The 19,486-nt window shown below is 60.4% G+C and overlaps 3 protein-coding genes across 5 annotated transcripts; 1 reads left to right on the forward strand and 2 right to left on the reverse strand.

Moving 5' to 3' along the window:
* The first annotated feature begins 1,738 nt into the window (after positions 1 to 1,738).
* On the forward strand, positions 1,739 to 4,170 carry CCDC97 (coiled-coil domain containing 97). Its single transcript, XM_074219147.1, has 4 exons — positions 1,739 to 2,181; positions 3,268 to 3,531; positions 3,613 to 3,742; positions 3,943 to 4,170. The coding sequence occupies exons 1-4, from the start codon at positions 1,878 to 1,880 to the stop codon at positions 4,061 to 4,063; spliced, it is 819 nt and encodes a 272-aa protein (XP_074075248.1). The 5' UTR covers positions 1,739 to 1,877; the 3' UTR covers positions 4,064 to 4,170.
* A 2,949-nt stretch (positions 4,171 to 7,119) lies between these two features.
* On the reverse strand, positions 7,120 to 10,323 carry TGFB1 (transforming growth factor beta 1). Its single transcript, XM_074217357.1, has 7 exons — positions 9,969 to 10,323; positions 8,828 to 8,976; positions 8,616 to 8,733; positions 8,223 to 8,300; positions 7,957 to 8,098; positions 7,542 to 7,695; positions 7,120 to 7,453 (listed from the first exon to the last, which is right to left on the reverse strand). Exons 1-7 carry the CDS (start codon positions 10,321 to 10,323, stop codon positions 7,295 to 7,297), a joined length of 1,155 nt encoding a protein of 384 aa, XP_074073458.1. The 3' UTR covers positions 7,120 to 7,294.
* A 2,781-nt stretch (positions 10,324 to 13,104) lies between these two features.
* Positions 13,105 to 16,130, reverse strand: B9D2 (B9 domain containing 2). Of its 3 annotated transcripts, none has more exons than XM_074219149.1 (4): positions 15,966 to 16,130; positions 14,712 to 14,926; positions 14,056 to 14,181; positions 13,105 to 13,627 (listed from the first exon to the last, which is right to left on the reverse strand). In XM_074219149.1, exons 2-4 carry the CDS (start codon positions 14,797 to 14,799, stop codon positions 13,314 to 13,316), a joined length of 528 nt encoding a protein of 175 aa, XP_074075250.1. In that variant the 5' UTR covers positions 14,800 to 14,926; positions 15,966 to 16,130; the 3' UTR covers positions 13,105 to 13,313. The 3 variants fall into 3 exon arrangements, with proteins under 3 accessions (XP_074075250.1, XP_074075249.1, XP_074075251.1); XM_074219148.1 differs by having other exon boundaries at positions 15,957 to 16,130; XM_074219150.1 differs by lacking the exon at positions 15,966 to 16,130 and adding an exon at positions 15,037 to 15,447.
* Positions 16,131 to 19,486: the final 3,356 nt, after the last annotated feature.

Here is a 19,486-nt window from a genome sequence, read left to right on the forward strand (position 1 = left end):
TCACTCACTTGACCCCATCATCTCTCTAGTAATCAATCTCTCCTTTCTTTGATCTCACAGTTAAATTCTTAGGAAAAATTTTCTACACTCATTCCTTCTGCAACCTCACCTTCCTCCCACTTCACTCCTAGCCATCTGGCTTCTGACTTCATCACTGCTCTGAAGCCTCTCCAAGTTTAAATTGATTTTATTTCTAAATCTGGTGGCCTTTTCTCAGTCCACATCCTGATCATCTCTATCTCTGGCATGTCTTGCACACAGCAGGTTTTTAACAAATGCTCAATTCTTAAATCTCAGATTTTGACACAACCACCCGCTCTTCTTACCTCTCCACTTTCTCCTCTGGGTGATGTCCCATGTTAGCTCAATCATATCTGTCCCTAGAGTTAATCATAGCTAGTTCTTATAAGTGCCTACTGGGTACCTGGCACTGTTACAAATAGCTCCTTTGATCCCTGACTATCCTGAACTCTTTGGTGGCACCATTACATCATGGGTTAAATGATCATATCCTTCAAATGAGATACCTGTCACTTTGCAGAGTGGGTGAGGGGTGGAGCTGGGAGGGGATGTCCATTTTTTCATGTATTGATTGGTTTGTTGAATTTTTTTACCTTTCTGTTATTGGGGTAGCTTGGTGGTGCAGTAGATAGAACACCGGCCCCGGAGTCAGGAGGACCTGGGTTCAAATCCGGTCTCAGACACTTAATAATGACCTAGCTGTGTGGCCTTGGGCAAGCCACTTAACCCCATTGCCTTGCCAAAAAACAAAAAATAATAATTATATATATGATATATAAATATGTATTACTACTGGTGTCCTTAAAATGAGAATATAAATTACGACGAGGGCCTGTGGGCCGAGGCGCTCCCCCGTTGTGGCCCAGGCGAGGCGACCCGGCGCCCGGTGAAGGCCCTCCTTGCCAACTTGCCCTTCCAGAACTTTCCGACATCCCCTGAAGGTAAGCCGAGCAGACCCTGGGGCCCTCACCAGGGCCCGCCCTGCCCTTTGACCCGAGGTCCGCCCGGCCTGAGGTGTTAGCAGCACCCGGATGTGCGCGGCGCCCAGCCCGGGGGTGCCCGGATGTGCCCATTGTACGGACGGGAACGGCGGAATAGGCAGCCGCGCCACCTTCCTGGTGGGGGGAGGGCGAGCCCCGCGTGGTCCGGAACCAAAGACCGGAAGCGCGGGCCCAGGCAGGAAGGGTTTGGGCGCCGCACTCGGGAGCGCCGGAAGTGGGCTCGGAGAGCCCGGCTCGCGAGCGAGCGGACTCGGGATGGAGACGGAAGCGGCTCAGGGTCCCCGAGCAGGTGAGCCCCGGGCCGGGCGGTGCAGCGGCGGGAGTGCCAAGCCGCGGCGGCCCCAGACACCGCACCGGCCCCTCCGCCGGAGGCCCCCGCCCCCCGTCCGCGGGCCTTCCCGGAGAAGCCGCGCGAGACGACGGCCGCCCCGGGAGCGCCCCTTCCCCCCCGCCCTCTCGGATGGCTGGTCCCGGGGGGCCGCCCCCTACCCATCCCGGTGTTGGCGCCTGCGCACATGGAATCCCCGCCTCCTTTGGGGGCGGAGCTGCGGGGAGGGGCGGGCTTTGGAGGGAGGAGGAGCTGGATTCGAATCTTAGCTTTCCCTTGAACCTGAGGCCGCGAGTTTCTGCCCCCTCCCCCGCCCCTCTGTGAAAGGAGGCGGCTAGAGTGCGGGGGGCGGGGGACCCCCGGCGGACTGCTCACTCCTCTTCCCCGCAGCCCCCGGGCTGGGAGGCGGCGCCCTGCACTGGGGGGAGCCGAGCGGGGCGCAGCCCCCCGAGGTCGCCCGGGCCGAGGAGGAGGAGGAGGAGGAGGAGGAGGAGGAGGGCGGCCCGGGGGAGGCCGGCGTGCGGGCCATGCTGCGCGCCGTGGCCGGCGGCCGCATCCCGGTGCAGAGCCAGCAGAAGGACGAGCCCGACTTCACGGAGCGCGAGAAGGTGGCCATCCTGGGCCGCCTGTACCGGGACAAGCCGCTGGTCTTCCTGGAGCGCTTCCGCGGCGGCCTCCGCGAGGAGCACCTGGCCTGCTTCCAGCACCTGCGCGGCGACTACCGCGCCGACTTCTACTGCGCCGAGGTGCTGCGGGGCGCCGGCCGCGGCCGGGCCTCCCGCACCCGCCTGCGGAACCGGCGCTACGCCGCGCTGCAGGAGCTCATCCGGGGTACGGCGGGGCGGGGCCGGGGCGCTGACGGGGGGGGGGGGGGGGGGGGGAACACTGCCGGGATGGGGGCGGGGCCCGGGGACACTGACAGCGTGGGGGCGGGGCCCGGGGACACTGACAGCGTGGGGGCGGGGCCCGGGGCGCTAACGGGGGCGGGGCCCGAGGACACTGACACTGCGGGGTGGGGGCGGGGCCCGGGGACACTGACACTGTGGGGGCGGGGCCCGGGGACACTGACACCGTGGGGGCGGGGCCCGGGGACACTGACACCGTGGGGGCGGGGCCCGAGGCGCTAACGGGGGCGGGGCCCGAGGACACTAGCACTGCCGGGGATGGGGGCGGGGCCCGGGGACACTGACACCGTGGGGGCGGGGCCCGGGGAACACTGACACTGTGGGGTGGGGGCGGGGCCCGGGGCACTGGCAGGGGATGGGGGCGGGGCCTGGGCACAGGTAGGTATAGAGAGTGATGGGAGTCTGGGGGCTACGCAGCCTTGCAGGGCTCATGGGGTGTGGGAGGGGCAGGATGGGCATAGGGTCTCCCCATCCCACTGCAGAACAGGGGGTACACAGCACTGGAGAACTCGTCTGAGTGGGGGGGTGACACCGACAGTGATGGGGGCAGGGGGCATAGAGCACTGAAGAAGCTCATCAGGGCATGGGGGTGGGGTGGAGAGTGGGCACTGGCCATGATGGGGTTGGCTAGGCCTGGCTGCAGGAGCTCATCCAGAATTTAGTCCTGGGGGCATGGACAGGCTGGGGAATGGGGGAAGTGATGAGGAACAGGGTTACACTGCCTTTGCTGCAGGAACTCCAGGGCCTATGGCCCTGGGGGTGGGGTGGAGACAGGGACAAAGACTGAAAATGTAGTCAAGGATGCAGACCTGGGCAGGCAGCTTACAGTGACCTTGCCCGATGGCCAGGCCCCCCAAAGGTAACTCTGCCTACAAACACAGGACACAGTCACCTCCAGATAACACATTCCCCCACAGAAACTCTGGTTGAAAAACTGAGTGTGGCAGGGGAGGGAGGGAGCTGTGGTTCAGGGCACCCAGGCGGACCTGTCCTGTGTCCTGTCGTGGCCCAGGTGGGGAGTATTTCAGCGATGAGCAGATGCGAGCCCGGGACCCGCTGCTGTACGAGCAGTACATTGGACAGTACCTGAGTGAGGAGGAGCTGGCAGCTCGGTCCCCAAAGACCCTGGCGGCCGAGGGCTGCCCCCTGGCTGACCTGCTCCTCCAGTCCTACCAGGAGGGAGTGCTGCAGCGGAGGCTGCTGCAGCAGCAAGAAGAAGAGGAGGCCTGCCTGGAGGAGGACGAGGATGAAGAGGAAGATGAGGAGGAGGAGGAAAGTAAGAGAGAAGGGGCTGAGGGGGGCTGCAGAAGCCGCTCCAGGATGACCCAGCCCACCGCTTGAATGGTGTGCCCCACAGATTCTGGACCTGGCCAGGAGGAGGAGAGCTGGGTCCCCGACTCAGAGGAGAAGGTCATTCTGAGGGAAGAATTCACCAGCAGGATGCACCAGCGCTTCCTGGATGGCAAAGACGGAGACTTTGATTACAGGTGGGTCTCTTGTCCGCCCCTCACCCCAGTGCTAAAGCTCTGTGTGAGCAGGTCTGACAAAGCAGCCCAGGGAGCTCAAGAAAAAGAATATTCCGCCCGCAACATTGGCCTGGGTTGGAGAGCCCCTGGGGCTCTGAGCTGGACTCTCCAGGGGTTGAGGGGAGCAAGCCTGTTGACCCCCTTTATCCCCCCCCCCGCAGTAAGGTGGATGACAACCCAGAGTTTGACAACTTGGACATTGTGACTCGGGATGAGGAAGAACGATACTTTGATGAAGAAGAGCCCGGGGAGGCGCTCAGCACAGAGCTGGATGAGGACTAAGACTGGGGGGGCCCGGTGCCGTGGTCATCAGCCCCCAGCAGAGGGCGTCCTCTGCCAGACACAGATACCCCCCCACACACCTGTAACATGACTGTTGTGGAACCACAGCCTCTGTGCTTCTCTGGGGGCCCTCGGGCCAGCACCCCTGCCCCAGTGGTTCCTCTGTCCCCCAGGGGCTGTGTGGGTCTGTCTGCCTCTGTCCATGCTGCTGAGTGTCTCCAGCCTCTGGCTTTCTCTCCCCCGAGCCTGCCCCCTCAGCTGCTTCTCTTCCCCTTCTTTCAGGGTCCTCCTGCCCCGGCCCCATCCTTGTCAAGATCTCCCTTGCAGGATCTCCGGAGGAATGGAGTTTGTTAGAGGAGGCCAGCCCCCGGCTCCCCTCTAGTCCCCAACCACAGCCACAACTTTCCCTTCCTTCACTTCCTCCTGTCCTGTTTACACTCCCCAAATACTTGCAGCCTGTTATCATGGGCCCTGAGTCATCCTTTGCCTTCCCCCCTCTTCCCCCGTGAAGGCCTTCCCACCCCTTCAGGTCCAGCCCCATGGCCTGCCTGGGTGGGGGGCTCAGATGGTAGTCTAGCTGTGCCTAATGGGAGCCAGATGACCCTGGTGACTCAGCCAGTTGTGTGGGAACCCAGGCGTCCTGCCTTCCCAGGCCCCTGATTCCCCCTCCCCCAAGGAAAAGAAGGCTTGGATTCCCTCCCTCCCCCAAACCCTTGGGGGGAACAGGCATCTGAGCTCCTAAGCTATCAAAAGCCATGGGAAGGAGACCACCTAGCAGCTTCACCCCTCCCTTTCTTCCTTCCCAATGGGGCTTTCCTGCTGAGTCACAGTGGGAAATGGGGTGAGTAAGGACTGGGGAGACGTGCCCCACCCCTACCCTTCTGCCCGCTGGGGGGGAAGGAGGCAGGGGCAAAGTGCTGAGTTCCTGAGGAAGGTAGGACCTGCAGAAGTGGAAACAGACCAAGATGAAGTCCCACTAGCAACAGTCATAGAGAAACAAGATGTGCTCTTCTGCAAACACCAGAGGGGAAAACTCAGGTCCCAGAGGACAAAGCTCAGAAAACCCAAGCCTCTCAGCTGCCAGCCCAGGGCAGAAAATGCCAATGAAGAAATGCAGGGACTGAGGGCAGGGGGGAGGGGAGAGAAGAGTCCTCCCTTAGTGGCTGAGGCTGTTGCCAGACAGGTCTCCCTAGCTCCATCTGCCTCTCTGCTATCTGCTTCTCTACTTCCATTGTCCCTTGCTGGGCTTCCCCTCCCACGCCCCCCATTTCTCTCCTGGGACAGACTGGGTGATTCCAGGTCAGGGGATGACTGGTGTCCCCCACAGGGGACTGAGGGGGTCGGTGGGTCGGTCAGTCTGTCTGGGTCTCTCCCTGTGGGGGTTAAGAGGAGTGAGTCTGAGTCTGCGTCCCGGGCCAGGCCCAGTCTCGCCCACGGCTCTGGAGTCAGAGAAAATATTTGTGTTCCGGGCTGCCCCCTCAGGGACCCAGGCATCGCGGCCTTGGGGCGCAGTCTCTGCTCTCCCAAGCCCGGGAGAGAGGAGCTAGGGAGAGATGAGTGTCTGGGCTGGCTAGTGCCTCCCCGGGCCCCCCTCCTCAGGGTCCCCTCCCCAGGGTATGTACCATGTAAACACACCAGGCCTGGGGCTATTTATACAGTGGGCTGGGCGCTGTGCCAACGCCCACCGCAGCCCCTGCCCTCGGGCGCCCGCCTGCCACGGTGGCAGGCAGAGAGGCCCCAGGGAAGGGGGAAGGAGGGGTGGGCACAAACGCACACCCCAAGCCACAGACAACACAAAACACCAGCAGGAGGGAAAACACCCAAACTCCAAGACACAAATACACCCACTCGGCTCAGCTGAGATGCTCTGACCCCCCCAAAGAAAACTCACACATGCTCCTAGGGAAAGGGGGGCAGTGACAATCCCTTGTTTTAAGACCAGGAGGAGAGACAGGAAGGGTCCCTACCGCCCTCAGTTTCCTGCCCCTGTGGGGGCCGGACAGGAAGCCACACCGGAACCCAGGCATGCCCCCCTTCACTTCCCTCCGGCCCCAGCCTCAGGGGAGGGACTCGGGTCTTTGGGGGAGCAACCACCTTTGTAACCCTCCTCTCCCCCATCCCCCACACGCAGACTCGAACAGCTTTAGGCATGGGGTAGACGTGCCCTGACTTAGCCTGACCACCCAGCCAGGGGCCCCTGGCAGGCACGAGTCAGGCATGGGGCAGGGCCCCGGGTGCGAAATGGGGAAGGAGGAGGGGCTCTGGAGATGCCAGGGTGGCACACAAAGGGGTGGGGCTTCCCCCACCTCCCCAGAAAGGGGAAGGTGCTTAGCTACACAGTTTCTTGACTACAAGGCAGGGCGGGCACCCCTGAGGCCCAGCCCCCTCTTCTTGCCAGCTCACTGGGCATCCCTGGCCCAAGAAATTCAGCCCGAGGGCAGAAGGAAAGGTTAGGAGGAAGACAGGGGCATTCCACTCGTGTATGTATGTGTGTGGGGGGGGGTGTATGTCCACAAATGAGATATATCTGAGCCTCCATGTTCATTCAGTGTTTCCGGCTCTCTGTGTGGGTATCTCTGATCAGAGTGATGTCCATTCTGTAGTCCATGCCTGGGGAGTAGGTGAAACAGAGCTATGTGTTGGGGGGGGGGGGGTAAATGTCTGAGTCTGCTGTTGCACCTCCTCACTCAGCCCCTATCCCGACAAGTTCTGACAGTTCCCCCACTACCAACACTGCTCCCCATCAGGAGGAGCCAATTCCCAGAATCCTGGTCCTGGGTCTGGAGAGACCCTACTTTGGGAACCCAGCCTGGCTCCCAGTTCATGCCCACTGCTGGGGGGAATCCCTCAGTACTGTGAGGGATCCTGGCTGGGAGAGATGGGCAGAACAGAGACTTCAGGGAAAGATGGATGAGACAAAAGAGCTGGAGACTAGGCCGATGAGGACAAAGAAAGGAAGGAGACATGGGATAAGGAAGACAGGCAAGTGGAGACGTGCCCCCAGTTCCTCATCCCAAACAGCTTCCCCGGTGCCCTCAATAACACACAGATCCCAGTTTCTCTCTCCACCTTTAATCGGCCCCCGGGGTGGGGGGGTCCAGGTGGTCTTTAAATACCACACCCCCTCCCAGGCCAGGTCCCTCTCCCCCTCCCATAAGGGGCCAGCTTGGGGAGGAGTGGGGGGAGGGGGCCGGGCCTGCCGGGGGCTCCCCGGGGATCAGGGCAAGGGTCTCAGCTGCACTTGCAGGAGCGGACAATCATGTTGGACAGCTGCTCCACCTTGGGCTTCCGCCCCACATAGTAAACGATGGGCAAGGGCTCCAGGGCCTGGGGCACACAGCAGGGGTTCACTGATGCCCCAGGGTTGTGCTGGTTATAGAGGGCCAGGACCTGTAAAGAGGGAGATGACAAGACTGATGCACCCAGGGGCCTGGCAGTTTTCTCCACCCCCAGGCCTGCTGCTTTGACTGGGGCTCACCTTACTATACTGGTTGTCCAGGCTCCAAATGTAGGGACAGGGCCCCAGGCAGAAGTTGGCATGGTAACCTTTGGGTTCATGGATCCACTTCCAGCCCAAGTCTTTACGAAAATCAATGTAGAGGGGACGAACACAGCAGTTCTTCTCCGAGGAGCTAGAGGGAGGAGAAGAATGCCAGTGCTCACAGGGGAGGGATTGTGGTCAAAGAGTTAGGGGGGGAAATGGGGCGCTGCCAGGGGACAGTGGTTAGACAAAGGAGATGGGGCATCCAGGAGAGGGGAGAGAGAAGTAGAAGCTGGGGGGTGGGGAGCAGGCAGAATGACAAGGGTGAGAGGATATGGGAAGAGAAGCTAGGGGTGAGTTCCCAGTAGCTCTGGTAAGGCTGGAGCAGAGGGGACAAAGCAGTCATCCTCACCTGAAGCAGTAGTCGGTGTCCAGCGCCCTTCGATGCCTGCTCTGAAGGTTCTGTGCCCGCTCCAGGGGGGTGGCCATGAGCAGCAGGAAAGGACGATTCTGGTTCTGAATAATACCCATGTCGCCCCGGACGCTGTTCAAACCTGATCCAGAGAGAAGACGTGTGGATGAGACCAAAGCCACAGGTGTGGGGGGAGAGGAGGAAAGGTGGTGAAATGCTGACCCCAGAGAGGCTCCACCTCCCAGATGCCCAGATCTGCCACTCACCACTAACTTCCATATGGAGCTGGGTATCTTTCTGGTCACAGGAGCAGTGGGCACTGAGGCGGAAGGTCTCAGTCTTTTCTGGGAGCCCCAAGAAGAGAGAGAGAGAGGTGAGGAGGGGGGTGGGCAGGTGCTCAGGGAAAGTGAAGGGATAGATAGGCCTAATGTCCCCGGGGACACCTAAAGAGAGCAGGGGATCTTAACCTGAGGCAACCCAGTGCCCCCGAGGGGTAAAAAGCATCCTCGAGGGAATATCCGTAACTATGGTCTGCTGTTGAAATGAATCAGTCCCCCTCTGCTTTGTATTTCCCAGACCAAGGTTCACTGAAAGGGGGGCCCAGGAAGTCGCCCCTCCTTTCTCCCCAGTGCCCCCCTCCTCTGCCTTCCCCCACTCACCTCTGCTTCTCAACCACTCGAACACCACACTGGTGACATCAAAGGACAGCCACTCCATGTTGGGGCTGACCCGCACCCGCTGGTTGGTCAGGTACCGCCAGGAGCCGTTGCCATATTTCTTGGAGGAGAAGGAAGGGGAGTGAGGGGGCGTCCGCAGAGGGGCCCACCCCCCCCCCGGGCCCCGCACCCCGCGGCCCGGCGCCTGAGCTCACCTGATAGAGCTCCACGTGCTGCTCCACCGGGGTCCGGATCTTCAGCATCCGGAGCTCGGCTCGAGACAGCAGATGCGGGTCGGGGACGGCGTCCTGGAGCTCCGACGTGTTGAAGTGAAAGTAGATGCTGTGGGGGATCTTCTCGGCGTCTGGGGGGCAGGTAGGCAGCGGTCAGGGGAGCCGGCCCCAGGCCGCCTGGGTCTCCGGGCCGGGGCCCCTTCCTCCTCTCCCTCACTGGGTGCCTCCCCCGGCCCCTCGCAACGGCTCTCTCTGCGCCCGAGCCCACTCATCAAGCAGAGCCAGCCCCTGGGTGGCCTGGGCCCCGGGATGTAGGAGCAGAGGCGGGAGGCTCGGGGTCCAGCAGGAGGCGGCGAGGGGACCCCGACTACAGAGCAAGAGGGCGGGGAGGGGGGCAAAGAGGAGTGGAGGGGAGGAAGCTGGATGGAGGGGGACCGGACGGCGGAGGAGACAAAGGCCCCGGCTCGGGGGCCGAGAGGACACCTCGCCTCCCACGCCCCTAGCGGGCGGAGGGCTGGATTCGAACCTAGGACTTGCGACTTGAGGCGAGAAAAGGAGAGGGTGAGGGGCCGGAACGCAGAGAGGGGGCCGGGGGTGGGAGGAGGGAGAGCCGGCCGGGGTCCCCCGGGCAGGGGGGGAGGGAAGTGAACCGCCTGCCCCCAGCCCCGTGGGACCCTGGGGCTGGGTCCAGGCCGGGCCGCCCCCGGGGCCCCACGCAGCCGCGGGTCCCCCGCAGCCCCCAGTCCCAGTTGGGCCGCCCGCAGCCCCCGACCCCGGGCCGCCCCCCTCAGCCCCCGGTCCCGGGCCGCCCCCCGCAGCCCCCGGTCCCAGTTGGGCCACCCGCAGCCCCCGGCCCCGGGCCGCCCCCCTCAGCCCCCGGCCCCGGGCCGCCCCCCGCAGCCCCCGGTCCCAGTTGGGCCGCCCGCAGCCCCCGGCCCCGGGCCGCCCCCCGCAGCCCCCGGTCCCAGTTGGGCCACCCGCAGCCCCCGGCCCCGGGCCGCCCCCCTCAGTCCCCGGCCCCGGGCCGCCCCCCGCAGCCCCCGGTCCCAGTTGGGCCGCCCGCAGCCCCCGGTCCCGGGCGGGCCCCCCGCAGCCCCCGGCCCCGGGCCGCCCCCCGGCTCACCCGGGCTCTGGGGCAGCATGAGCACGCGCGTGACCTCCTTGGCGTAGTAGTCGGGCTCGGCCTCGGGCCGCGGCTGGGCCACGCGGTCGCGGGTGCTGTTGTAGAGCGCCAGCACGGCGTCGGGCAGCGGGCCCGGGGGCGCCTCGGCCGCGGCGGGCGGGCTGTCCAGCCGCAGCTTGGACAGGATCTGGCCGCGGATGGCCTCGATGCGCCGCCGCCTCACCAGCTCCATGTCCAGCGTCTTGCAGGTGGACATGGCCGCGGCCGGGCGCGGCGGCGCCAGCAGCGGGCCCAGCAGCAGCAGCAGCGCCAGCGGCGGGGCCGGGCCGGGCGCCCGCGGCCCCGGGGGCGGCATGGGGGGGCGCGTCCCCCGCCCGGCGGCGGCTGGCGGCGGCTCCGCGGCCCCGGCGGCTCCTCGGCCTTCCTGCTTCCTCGGCTGCGGCCGCGGCCCGGGCCCCGCTAGAGCCGGGGGCGTCCCGGCCGGCCCCGGGGGCCCCGCATGGGCCGGGCGGGGCTGCGCGGCGCGGCGCGGGGGGCGGCTCGGGGCGCGGCGGGCGGCGGCGGGGGGCGGCGGGCGCCGAGGGGCGGCGGGCTCGGGCTTCGGAGCTTTTTGAAGCGGCTGCGGCCCCACCCAGGAAGCGCGCGCGGGGGCCGGGGAGGAAAGGCGGGGGGGCCGAGGGGAAGCGGGGAGGGGGGAGCGCGGCGCCCCGGCACCGGCCGCGCCCCGCCCCCGGGACCCCGGCCCCCCCCCCCCCGGCCCGCCGGCCAGCGGGGGCTTCCCTCGGGCGGGGCGTCTGCCGGACCGGCCGCCGCGGGGAGGGGCCGTGGAGCGCCGGGCGCGGGGGACCGCCGAGTCTTCCCCCTCGGGGCGGCGGCGAGTGTCCCCCCCATGCGCGGTGGGGGCTGCCTCTCCCCGGGCCCCGATCTGCTCTCCCACCTCCCCACCCCTCCATCCCCACAGTCAGACGGGCAGCCTAGGTCAGGCTTAGCCTGCCATCCAAGAGGGTCAGGAGGGAGAGATGGGCACGGGATGGCAGGAGGGAGAGATGAGGGGCACAGGACGGCAAGAGGGAGAGATGGGCACAGGATGGCAGGAGGGAGAGATGAGGGGCACAGGACGGCAGGAGGGAGAGATGAGGGGCACAGGAGGGAGAGATGGGCACAGGATGGCAGGAGGGAGAGATGAGGGACGTAGGACAGCAGGAGGGAGAGATGAGGGGCACAGGAGGGAGAGATGGGCACAGGATAGCAGGAGGGAGAGATGGGGCACAGGAGGGAGAGATGGGCACAGGATGGCAGGAGGGAGAGATGAGGGGCACAGGAGGGAGAGATGGGCACAGGATAGCAGGAGGGAGAGATGGGGGCACAGGAGGGAGAGATGGGCACAGGATGGCAGGAGGGAGAGATGAGGGGCACAGGATGACAGGAGGGAGAGATGAGGGGCACAGGACGACAGGAGGGAGAGATGAGGGGCACAGGACGGCAGGAGGGAGAGATGAGGAGCACAGGACGGCAGGAGGGAGAGATGAGGGGCACAGGACGGCAGGAGGGAGAGATGAGGGGCATAGGACGGCAGGAGGGAGAGATGAGGGGCACAGGAGGGAGAGATGGGCACAGGATGACAGGAGGGAGAGATGAGGGGCACAGGACAGCAGGAGGGAGAGATGAGGGGCACGGGACAGCAGGAGGCAGAGATGAGGGGCACAGGAGGGAGAGTTGGGCACAGGATGGCAGGAGGGAGAGATGAGGGACATAGGACAGCAGGAGGGAGAGATGAGGGGCACAGGAGGGAGAGATGGGCACAGGATAGCAGGAGGGAGAGATGGGCACAGGATGGCAGGAGGGAGAGATGAGGGGCACAGGAGGGAGAGATGGGCACAGGATGGCAGGAGGGAGAGATGAGGGGCACAGGAGGGAGAGATGGGCACAGGATGGCAGGAGGGAGAGATGAGGGGCACAGGATGGCAGGAGGGAGAGATGAGGGGCACAGGACGGCAGGAGGGAGAGACAAGGGGCACAGGACGGCAGGAGGGAGAGATGAGGGGCATAGGACGGCAGGAGGGAGAGATGAGGGGCACAGGAGGGAGAGATGGGCACAGGATGGCAGGAGGGAGAGATGAAGGGCACGGGACGGCAGGAGGCAGAGATGAGGGGTACGGGATGGCAGGAGGCAGAGATGAGGGGCACGGGACGGCAGGAGGGAGAGATGAGGGACACGGGACGGCAGGAGGGAGAGATGAGGGGCACGGGACGGCAGGAGGGAGAGATGAGGGGCACAGGAGGGAGAGATGGGCACAAGATGGCAGGAGGCAGAGATGAGGGGCACAGGAGGGAGAGATGGGCACAGGATGGCAGGAGGGAGAGATGAGGGGCACAGGATGACAGGAGGGAGAGATGAGGGGCACAGGATGGCAGGAGGGAGAGATGGGCACAGGATGGCAGGAGGGAGAGATGAGGGGCACAGGATGACAGGAGGGAGAGATGAGGGGCACAGGATGGCAGGAGGGAGAGATGGGCACAGGATGGCAGGAGGGAGAGATGAGGGGCATAGGATGGCAGGAGGGAGAGATGAGGGGCATAGGATGACGGGCTTCATGGGAGGGATGGATAGGGCAGATAAGGGACAGGAGGCCCTGGGGATGGGGAACAAGTCTCACTTCAGCCCACCCCCACAGGGGAAGGCATTGCAGTAAGACTAGGGAAAAACTCCAGAGGGAGAGGGAAAGGTGGTGAGAATAGTAGAAATGGGGATGGAGGGACAGGTGAGACAGAAAGATGTGAGATGCCAAGGACATAAGAAATGGGGCCCAAGGAAAAGAGGAAAAGGGAAAGACCAGAGGGCAGGAGTCAGCCAGAGGCCAGGAAGTAGGCCCAAGGAAGATGCCCGGCCAACGGCTGGGGTCCCTTTGGGGAGGTTCCCTTTCCTTCATCGACCTCTAGTTCCCTATTCTCCAAGAGTAGGTTGCAACCAGATGGCATCTGGGGGTCTCTACGGCTCCTTTTAACTTAACATTCTGGGACTCGGTCACTGGAGTCCCCGGGCTCAGTTTCCCCCTCTGCAGACATCTGAGGCCCATTTTTCTTTGACACGGTAGGGGAAGGTTGGAGACCAGGCGTTTTGCACTCAGTAGCAATCTTGAATATACCAATATCTATATTTCTTTCCACAAGGGCTCCTCATTAACATTGCTGCCTGGGGCTGCCCGGCTTGTTCCTGGCATCCCCATAAGTATTCAGTAACAGTTTGGTGGCCCCCAGCCAGGGCAGGGGTTTGGGGACAGACAAAAAAAGAGGAGGGGAGGGGAGGAAGGGAGAAGGAGGTGGGTAGGGAGCTGGCCGAGGTGCTCAGCACTCAACCCCATAGCGGGAAAAGTTTCTCAGGATCACTGCCAGCTCCAGGTGCACGGTGCCCCCCGCTGCCGTGTGGAGCCTGTAGCGGTCGGCCCCGCTGTAGACAACATCACTGTGTAGCAGCTGGGGCCCACCACCTACGAAGGCCCTCGCCAGCTGCTCTCGCCAGCCCCCCAAGGGCCGCCATGTCACACAGTCGAGGCTGTGGGCTCCGGGGCTGCTGGGGATGTGGGAGAAGCCATAGCCAGACAACTGGCAGCGTCCAAAGCTGTCCTGAGACCATACTTGGAGGTGGATCCGAGGCCAGCCTGGGGGGAAAAACGGGGCCCGAGGTCTCAGCCGGTGTGCCAACCTTCCACGGACCAAGTCGGTCCTCCTTCCCAAGCCTGGAGCTCCTGGCCCCCTTCCATGCCTTTGCTAAGGCTGCTGTAGCCACCCCACATGTCTCCCGCCCACCAATGATCTCTCCACTCTGACCAGTTCTCATCTCCCCACCCAGAAATGACAAGTCTATGTTAAACAACACAGACTGTCTGTCTCTTTTCTCCTTCTCTTCAGTCCTCCCAGTTGTTCTGGGTCCAGAAGGGATTCCCATTCCCTTCAGGGAAGCCTCTTGGCAGGGCCAACCCCAGAGTCCAGCCTTGGGCTCCCTTCCAGCCTGGAGAATGGCCAGGTTCCCTGAAGTGGACACTGTCTCTTTCCTGCTTACTTCCAACCAGAGGGCCCCTTCCCTTACCCTGGAGGCCTTTGGTGGCAAAATGCAGATCAATTGGGTGAGACCAGTAGGCCATGTTGCCCAGCTGGGGGGTGTCCACTTGAGTCTGGCCCTCACGAACACCAGATAGCAGTTTCCATGCTCCCCCTGCCAATCAGGAAAGGAAAGGGGCACTGAGGAAGGGGGGCCAGGGGAGGAAGGACTAAAGGGAAAGGGGTTCAAGTCCTGGTCCTGCCAATAACCTAATTAGGCCTTAGCTTTCTTAAGTTTCTTGAATGTGGGTTCTCTACAAAGGTCAGTAGGGTTTGGTGTAGGACAAAGACCTGTCTCTGAAGCCCACTCTGTCTCCAAAGCTAAGGGTTCCTCCTAATAAGAAAGGATTGGCACTCACAGTCTCAGAGACAAGGAGAATAAGAGGGGGGTCTGCCATGGGGTGTGGGTCCTGAAGAATCAGGAGGAGGGCCTCAGGGCTCTCACTCTGCTGTGAAGACTCAGCTTGGGTCCTGAAGAATCAGGAAGAGGACCTCAGGGCTCCCACCCACACATACTCTCCAGTTGTACGGACCAGGAAGGTCAAGGAGGGCCAAGTTTCCTACTTGGGGAGGGGTGGGTGGTATATGGGAGTCCCCAGGGAGCCAAGCAGTAGAGGCTGGCTTCCCCCCCACCCACACACACACCTGTATGGACACCCCACTTGCAGAAAAGGCTGCTCTCAGAAAAATCTGTTGCCCCAACGATCTGCCCAATGACATGGACCTCAGCCATGGCCGGATAAAGAGGAGAGGAGACCCCAGGAAGGCCACCCTTGGAGATCAGCAGGGACCAAACTGCTGCCCGGACTCAGACATGCCTCTGGGTCTGTGTTCCCCTGGACGGGCCTCAGTTTTCTCATCTGTAAAACGAGTGCACCGAGACTTCAGCAAGCTGGCTCAGTGGACTGAGCACCAGACCCAAAGTCTTGACCATCTAAATCCAGCCTCAGAGGTTGGCAAGTCACTTCACCTGTCTGCCTCAGTTTCCTCCTCTTTAAAATGGGGACAATGAGAGGTCGGACCTCCAGGGTTGTTGTGACGCCTAATCAGGTAATATCTGTGCAGCGCTTTGCACTGAAAACAATATATGGACGGGTGGGTGGAGGGATGGATGGATGAATGTATGGGAGGATGGATGAATGGATGGATGGGTGGGTGGATGAATGGATGGGAGGATGGATGAATGGATGGATGGGTGGGTGGATGAATGGATGGGAGGATGGATGGATGGATAGATAGGTGTGTGGATGGACAGATGGGTGGATGGATAGATGGATGGATGGATGGATGGGAAGATGGATGGATGGGTGTGTGGATGGATGGGTGGGTGGATGGATGGATGGATGGATGTGGGGATAGATGGGTGGGTGGATGAATGGATGGGAAGATGGATGGACGGATGGGTGGATGGATGGACGGATGGATGGACGGATGGATGTGTGGATGGATGGGAAGATGGATGGATGGGTGTGTGGATGGATGGGTGGGTGGATGGATGGACGGATGCATGTGTGGATGGACGGATGGGTGGATGGATGGGTGGATGGATGGGAAGATGGATGGATGGATGTGTGGATGGGTGGGTGGATGGATGGGAGGATAGATGTAGATGGAAGGATGGGTGGATGGATGGGAAGATGAATGGGAGGATGGAGGTCAGAATATGCCGTCTTCAGACTCCTCCCATCTTTATAGCCCCTCCCCCTCGTTGCCTCTAACCCCGCCCCCAACTCCAACTAGGCATGCGCAATATCCCTGGAACGGAGCAAAAGGCCGGGGATTGCAACCCCCGCGCAGGCGCCGTTCCTCCGGCCAGCTCCCGCAGAACTCCGCGGGGACGTCCCCGCGTCTCTCCACGCCCGGCCCCCGCCTCCCCTGCCCCTAATTCACCCGAGAAACCTGAAGACTTCGGGACCGTCGGCAGGCTCTCCGGGGTCCGGAGCCTGCTCAGGCCGTTGCTCCGGCAACTGAGGCTCGCGGTCTGGCCTTAGCGGCAGTCGCGCCCGCCCTCGCGCCGCTGATTGGCTCTCCGAGAGGAAACGGGCGGGGCAGGAGAGGGCTCCGGCCTTTCCCCGCCTCATACGCCGTTGATTGGGCCTCAGATAGAACCGGGGGGGGGGGGGCTCCCGACACGCCGCTGATTGGCCCTTGCGGAAGGGAATGGGCAGGACTAACGTCTCCTCCCTTCCAGGATGCCTTGCGCCCGCCCCTTTGACGCTGTTTGGTGTGTGACTAAGACACCGGGCCGGGACCAGGGCTGACGGGCGCCATATTGAGTGTGGCGTGTGGTGGGCCTTGGCGTGACGCCATGTTGAGTGTGGCTTCTTTGCCCTCTCATTCCAGACAAACACGAAGAAAACCCGGGCCCCCCCCCTCCGCCCGCGTCTTACCGGTCAGGGCTCCCCCGTGTAGCGCCCCCACCCCGGCCCAGAGCCCCAACCGGGCCGCATTTAGCAAAGGCCTCCTCGTGGCCCTGAGGGCTTGTTGCCGCGACCCGCTGCTCTAGGCTGCGGACTCGATAGAGAACCCGAGCATGGGTTGGGGGGGAATCAGCACTTAGGAAGCGCCTCCTGCATGCCAGGAGGCCAGAATGGCCCGGGGCGGGGGGGGGGGGGCAAAGGACAAAAGGAGACCCGGGCCCTGGACTTGTACCGGATGGCTGGGCGGCCGTCAGGGACACTGCGCGGCGCTGGGTGTTGCATGTGCCCAGAGACGCAGCAAAGGTGGATGGAGGGAAGGTGGGCAGACAGGGATGTGTGAGGAGCCAGGTGGAGAGGTGGGGGTGGGGCGGCTGACCCAAGTTCAAATCCGGCCGCGGACACTTACTAATGACCTAGCTGTGTGGCCTTGGGCGAGTCACCCGACCCCGCTGCCTTGCCCCCCAAAAAACTTAAATAGACGTGGATGGATGAATAGATGCTGGGTAGATATGGAAATGTAGAGTGAAATCAATAGCTGTCAATGGATGCTAGGTAGCTGAGATATGTAGAGGAGTGAGATCAGTAGGTATGGATGGATGCATAGAGGAGGGATAGCAAGGGGGCGGCTAGGTGGCACAGTGGGTGGAGCACCGGCCCTGGAGTTCAAACCAGCCTCAGACACTTGACCTAGCTGTGTGGCCTTGGGCGAGTCACTCGACCCCACTGCCTTACAAAAACCTAAAAAACAAGTGAGATCAATAGATGTGGACGGATGGAAAAGATCGAAAGATAGATATGGCTATATAGAGGAGTGAGATAAATGTGGATGGCCTTTGTTCTTGAAGAACATCAAGGAGGTGGACGCCATGACAAACACATGGATTGGATTTTGAACGAGGGGAGGGCTGTGCAGAAGTCATCAGCTTCACTTTCCGCTCCGGAGTCCTCTGGCTGGGTCCAGTGGCTGGGTCCAGCTCCACTTGGAGACAGCCTGGATGCAAGGCAATCAGGGTTAAGGAACTTGCCTAGGATCACATAGCTAGTAAGTATCTGAAGCTCAATTGGAATTCAGATCCTCCAGACTTCAGGGCTGATTCTCTACCCACTGCACCATTTAGCTGCCCCAACCTGGTACAGAGAAGGAATATCATTCTATGGTAGCTGGAACCTTTTCTGGAATTGAACCCTTTTGGCTGTCTGATGTAGCCTATGGATACACCTTTCTTAGAATAATGCTTTAAAATACATAAAATGAATAGGATTTCAAAGGAAATCAATGATATTGACTTTGTTAGCAAAATATTTAAAAACAAACCTCAAGACAAAAGCTCCTAAAATTACCTAGAATGTTGACAGTTAAGTGACTTGGGACAGCTAGGTGGCACAGTAGATAGAGCACTAGCCCTGGAGGCAGGAGGACCTGAGTTCAAATTTGGCCTCAGACAATAATTACCTAGCTGTGTGACCTTGGGCAAGTCACTTAACCCCATTATGTTAAATAAATTTTTTTTAAAAAAACAAAGTTAAATGACTTGCCTAAAGTCACACAGCTAGAATATGTCAGAGGCAGAACTTGAACACAGGTTTTTCTGTTTTCAAAACTGGTTTTCTAGCTATGCCACACTTTCTCTTGTATGCCAACTGACACCATATAACACCATATAGCTAGCTTAATAATGATAGGGCATTAGATAATAACCTGTTCTTTTTCATTAAGCTGTCCTCCATTACATACATGTTTTCCAAACAAGTCATATGTTGGAAGGAGCATCTTTCCAATCATAAAAATGGGACAGTACTCTCATAATTCATAAAGATAGTCTCTGAAGAGTCCCATAGGTCTAATACTGAGCAGGAAGCAGTCTGTCCATTTACTGTCAACAAAACTTCTCTTGTTCCAGTCTGACTGATTCTGATGGCAGAGCTTTCAAAAATGAAGGAGCACAGCCTCCTTCTAGGTTGTGGACCTGAAGAGCCAACATACTTTCCTGAGTATATAACCTATAATTATTGTTAAGAATCCTGTTCCCATTAACATCACTACAGATTGGGGTGGATGTTTGGGAGCTCATGATTCCCCATTGTTTCCAGGATATCTTCTAAGCTAATGAATACTGAGAGTAAAGCTCCATCTGACCTGATTATGTTCTGTCTGTCCAGATCTGCTCCAAAGACATAGAACAGCCAAAAAACCTTTTCCCATGCTGTGGCCAACTGGAAACATGTTGATGATAAGTGTGATCTCTCCTGGCATCACATGACAGTATTTTGTTGGGGATTTTTGAGCTACAAGACTGTGGTTCTGGACTCCACATGTTAGAAGGATGTTGACAAGCTTAAGACTGTCCAGAATGCAGAAGACACTGGAAACCTTGTCATACAAAGAGGAACTGGTCCTATTATTTTAGCCTGGGTAAAGAGAGACACAGTAAAGTGGAGGAGGGGTGTAGTTTTTGAGGAACTAACAAAAGAAAGGGGGAATTAAACTTAGAAGGGATACTAGCAGGGTTAGCTAGGTGGTGCAGTGGATAGAGCACTGACCCTGGAGTCAGGGGGACCCAAGTTCAAATCCGACCTCAGACAATAATGACCTAGCTGTGTGGCCTTGGGCAAGTCACTTAACCCCATTGCCTTGCAAAACAAAAAAAGGAATGCTAGCTTCAGAGCTTGAAAGAACCTCAGATAGAGAAACTGAGGCCCAGAGAAGTGAAGTGATTTGGCAAAATTCATAAAGGTAGTGTCAAAGGTGGGCTTTTTACTCAGTTCACCTAACTCAGAAATGGGCACGCTTGCCATTATACCACAGTGGTTGGTACCGGAAAGATGCTGAGGAGAGGTAAATGAAGGATTGAATTTTTTTTAAACTTACTAATATTTAGAGCTATCCAAAAGTGTAATGGACTGCCTCTGGGAACACTGAATTATCCCTTATCAGAAGTCTTCAAATAAAGATTGGATGGCCACTCATCAGGACCATCATATAGGACAGAGGTAGGGAGT

Source organism: Macrotis lagotis, chromosome 1 (genome assembly GCF_037893015.1).
Source record: "Macrotis lagotis isolate mMagLag1 chromosome 1, bilby.v1.9.chrom.fasta, whole genome shotgun sequence".
NCBI classification, from domain to species: Eukaryota; Metazoa; Chordata; class Mammalia; order Peramelemorphia; family Peramelidae; genus Macrotis; species Macrotis lagotis.

Coding starts and splice junctions, on each gene's coding strand:
- B9D2 (XM_074219149.1), bottom strand. CDS start 14,799: ATGGCTGAGGTCCATGTCATTGGGCAGATCGTTGGGGCAACAGATTTT. Junction 14,182..14,711: donor CAAGTGGGGTGTCCATACAG/GTGTGTGTGTGG, acceptor CCTGATTGGCAG/GGGGAGCATGGAAACTGCTA. Junction 13,628..14,055: donor TGCCACCAAAGGCCTCCAGG/GTAAGGGAAGGG, acceptor TTTTCCCCCCAG/GCTGGCCTCGGATCCACCTC.
- CCDC97 (XM_074219147.1), top strand. CDS start 1,878: ATGCTGCGCGCCGTGGCCGGCGGCCGCATCCCGGTGCAGAGCCAGCAG. Junction 2,182..3,267: donor GCTGCAGGAGCTCATCCGGG/GTACGGCGGGGC, acceptor GTCGTGGCCCAG/GTGGGGAGTATTTCAGCGAT. Junction 3,743..3,942: donor GACGGAGACTTTGATTACAG/GTGGGTCTCTTG, acceptor CCCCCCCCGCAG/TAAGGTGGATGACAACCCAG.
- TGFB1 (XM_074217357.1), bottom strand. CDS start 10,323: ATGCCGCCCCCGGGGCCGCGGGCGCCCGGCCCGGCCCCGCCGCTGGCG. Junction 8,977..9,968: donor CATGCTGCCCCAGAGCCCGG/GTGAGCCGGGGG, acceptor CCTGCCCCCCAG/ACGCCGAGAAGATCCCCCAC. Junction 8,301..8,615: donor CGAGTGGTTGAGAAGCAGAG/GTGAGTGGGGGA, acceptor TGGGGCTCCCAG/AAAAGACTGAGACCTTCCGC.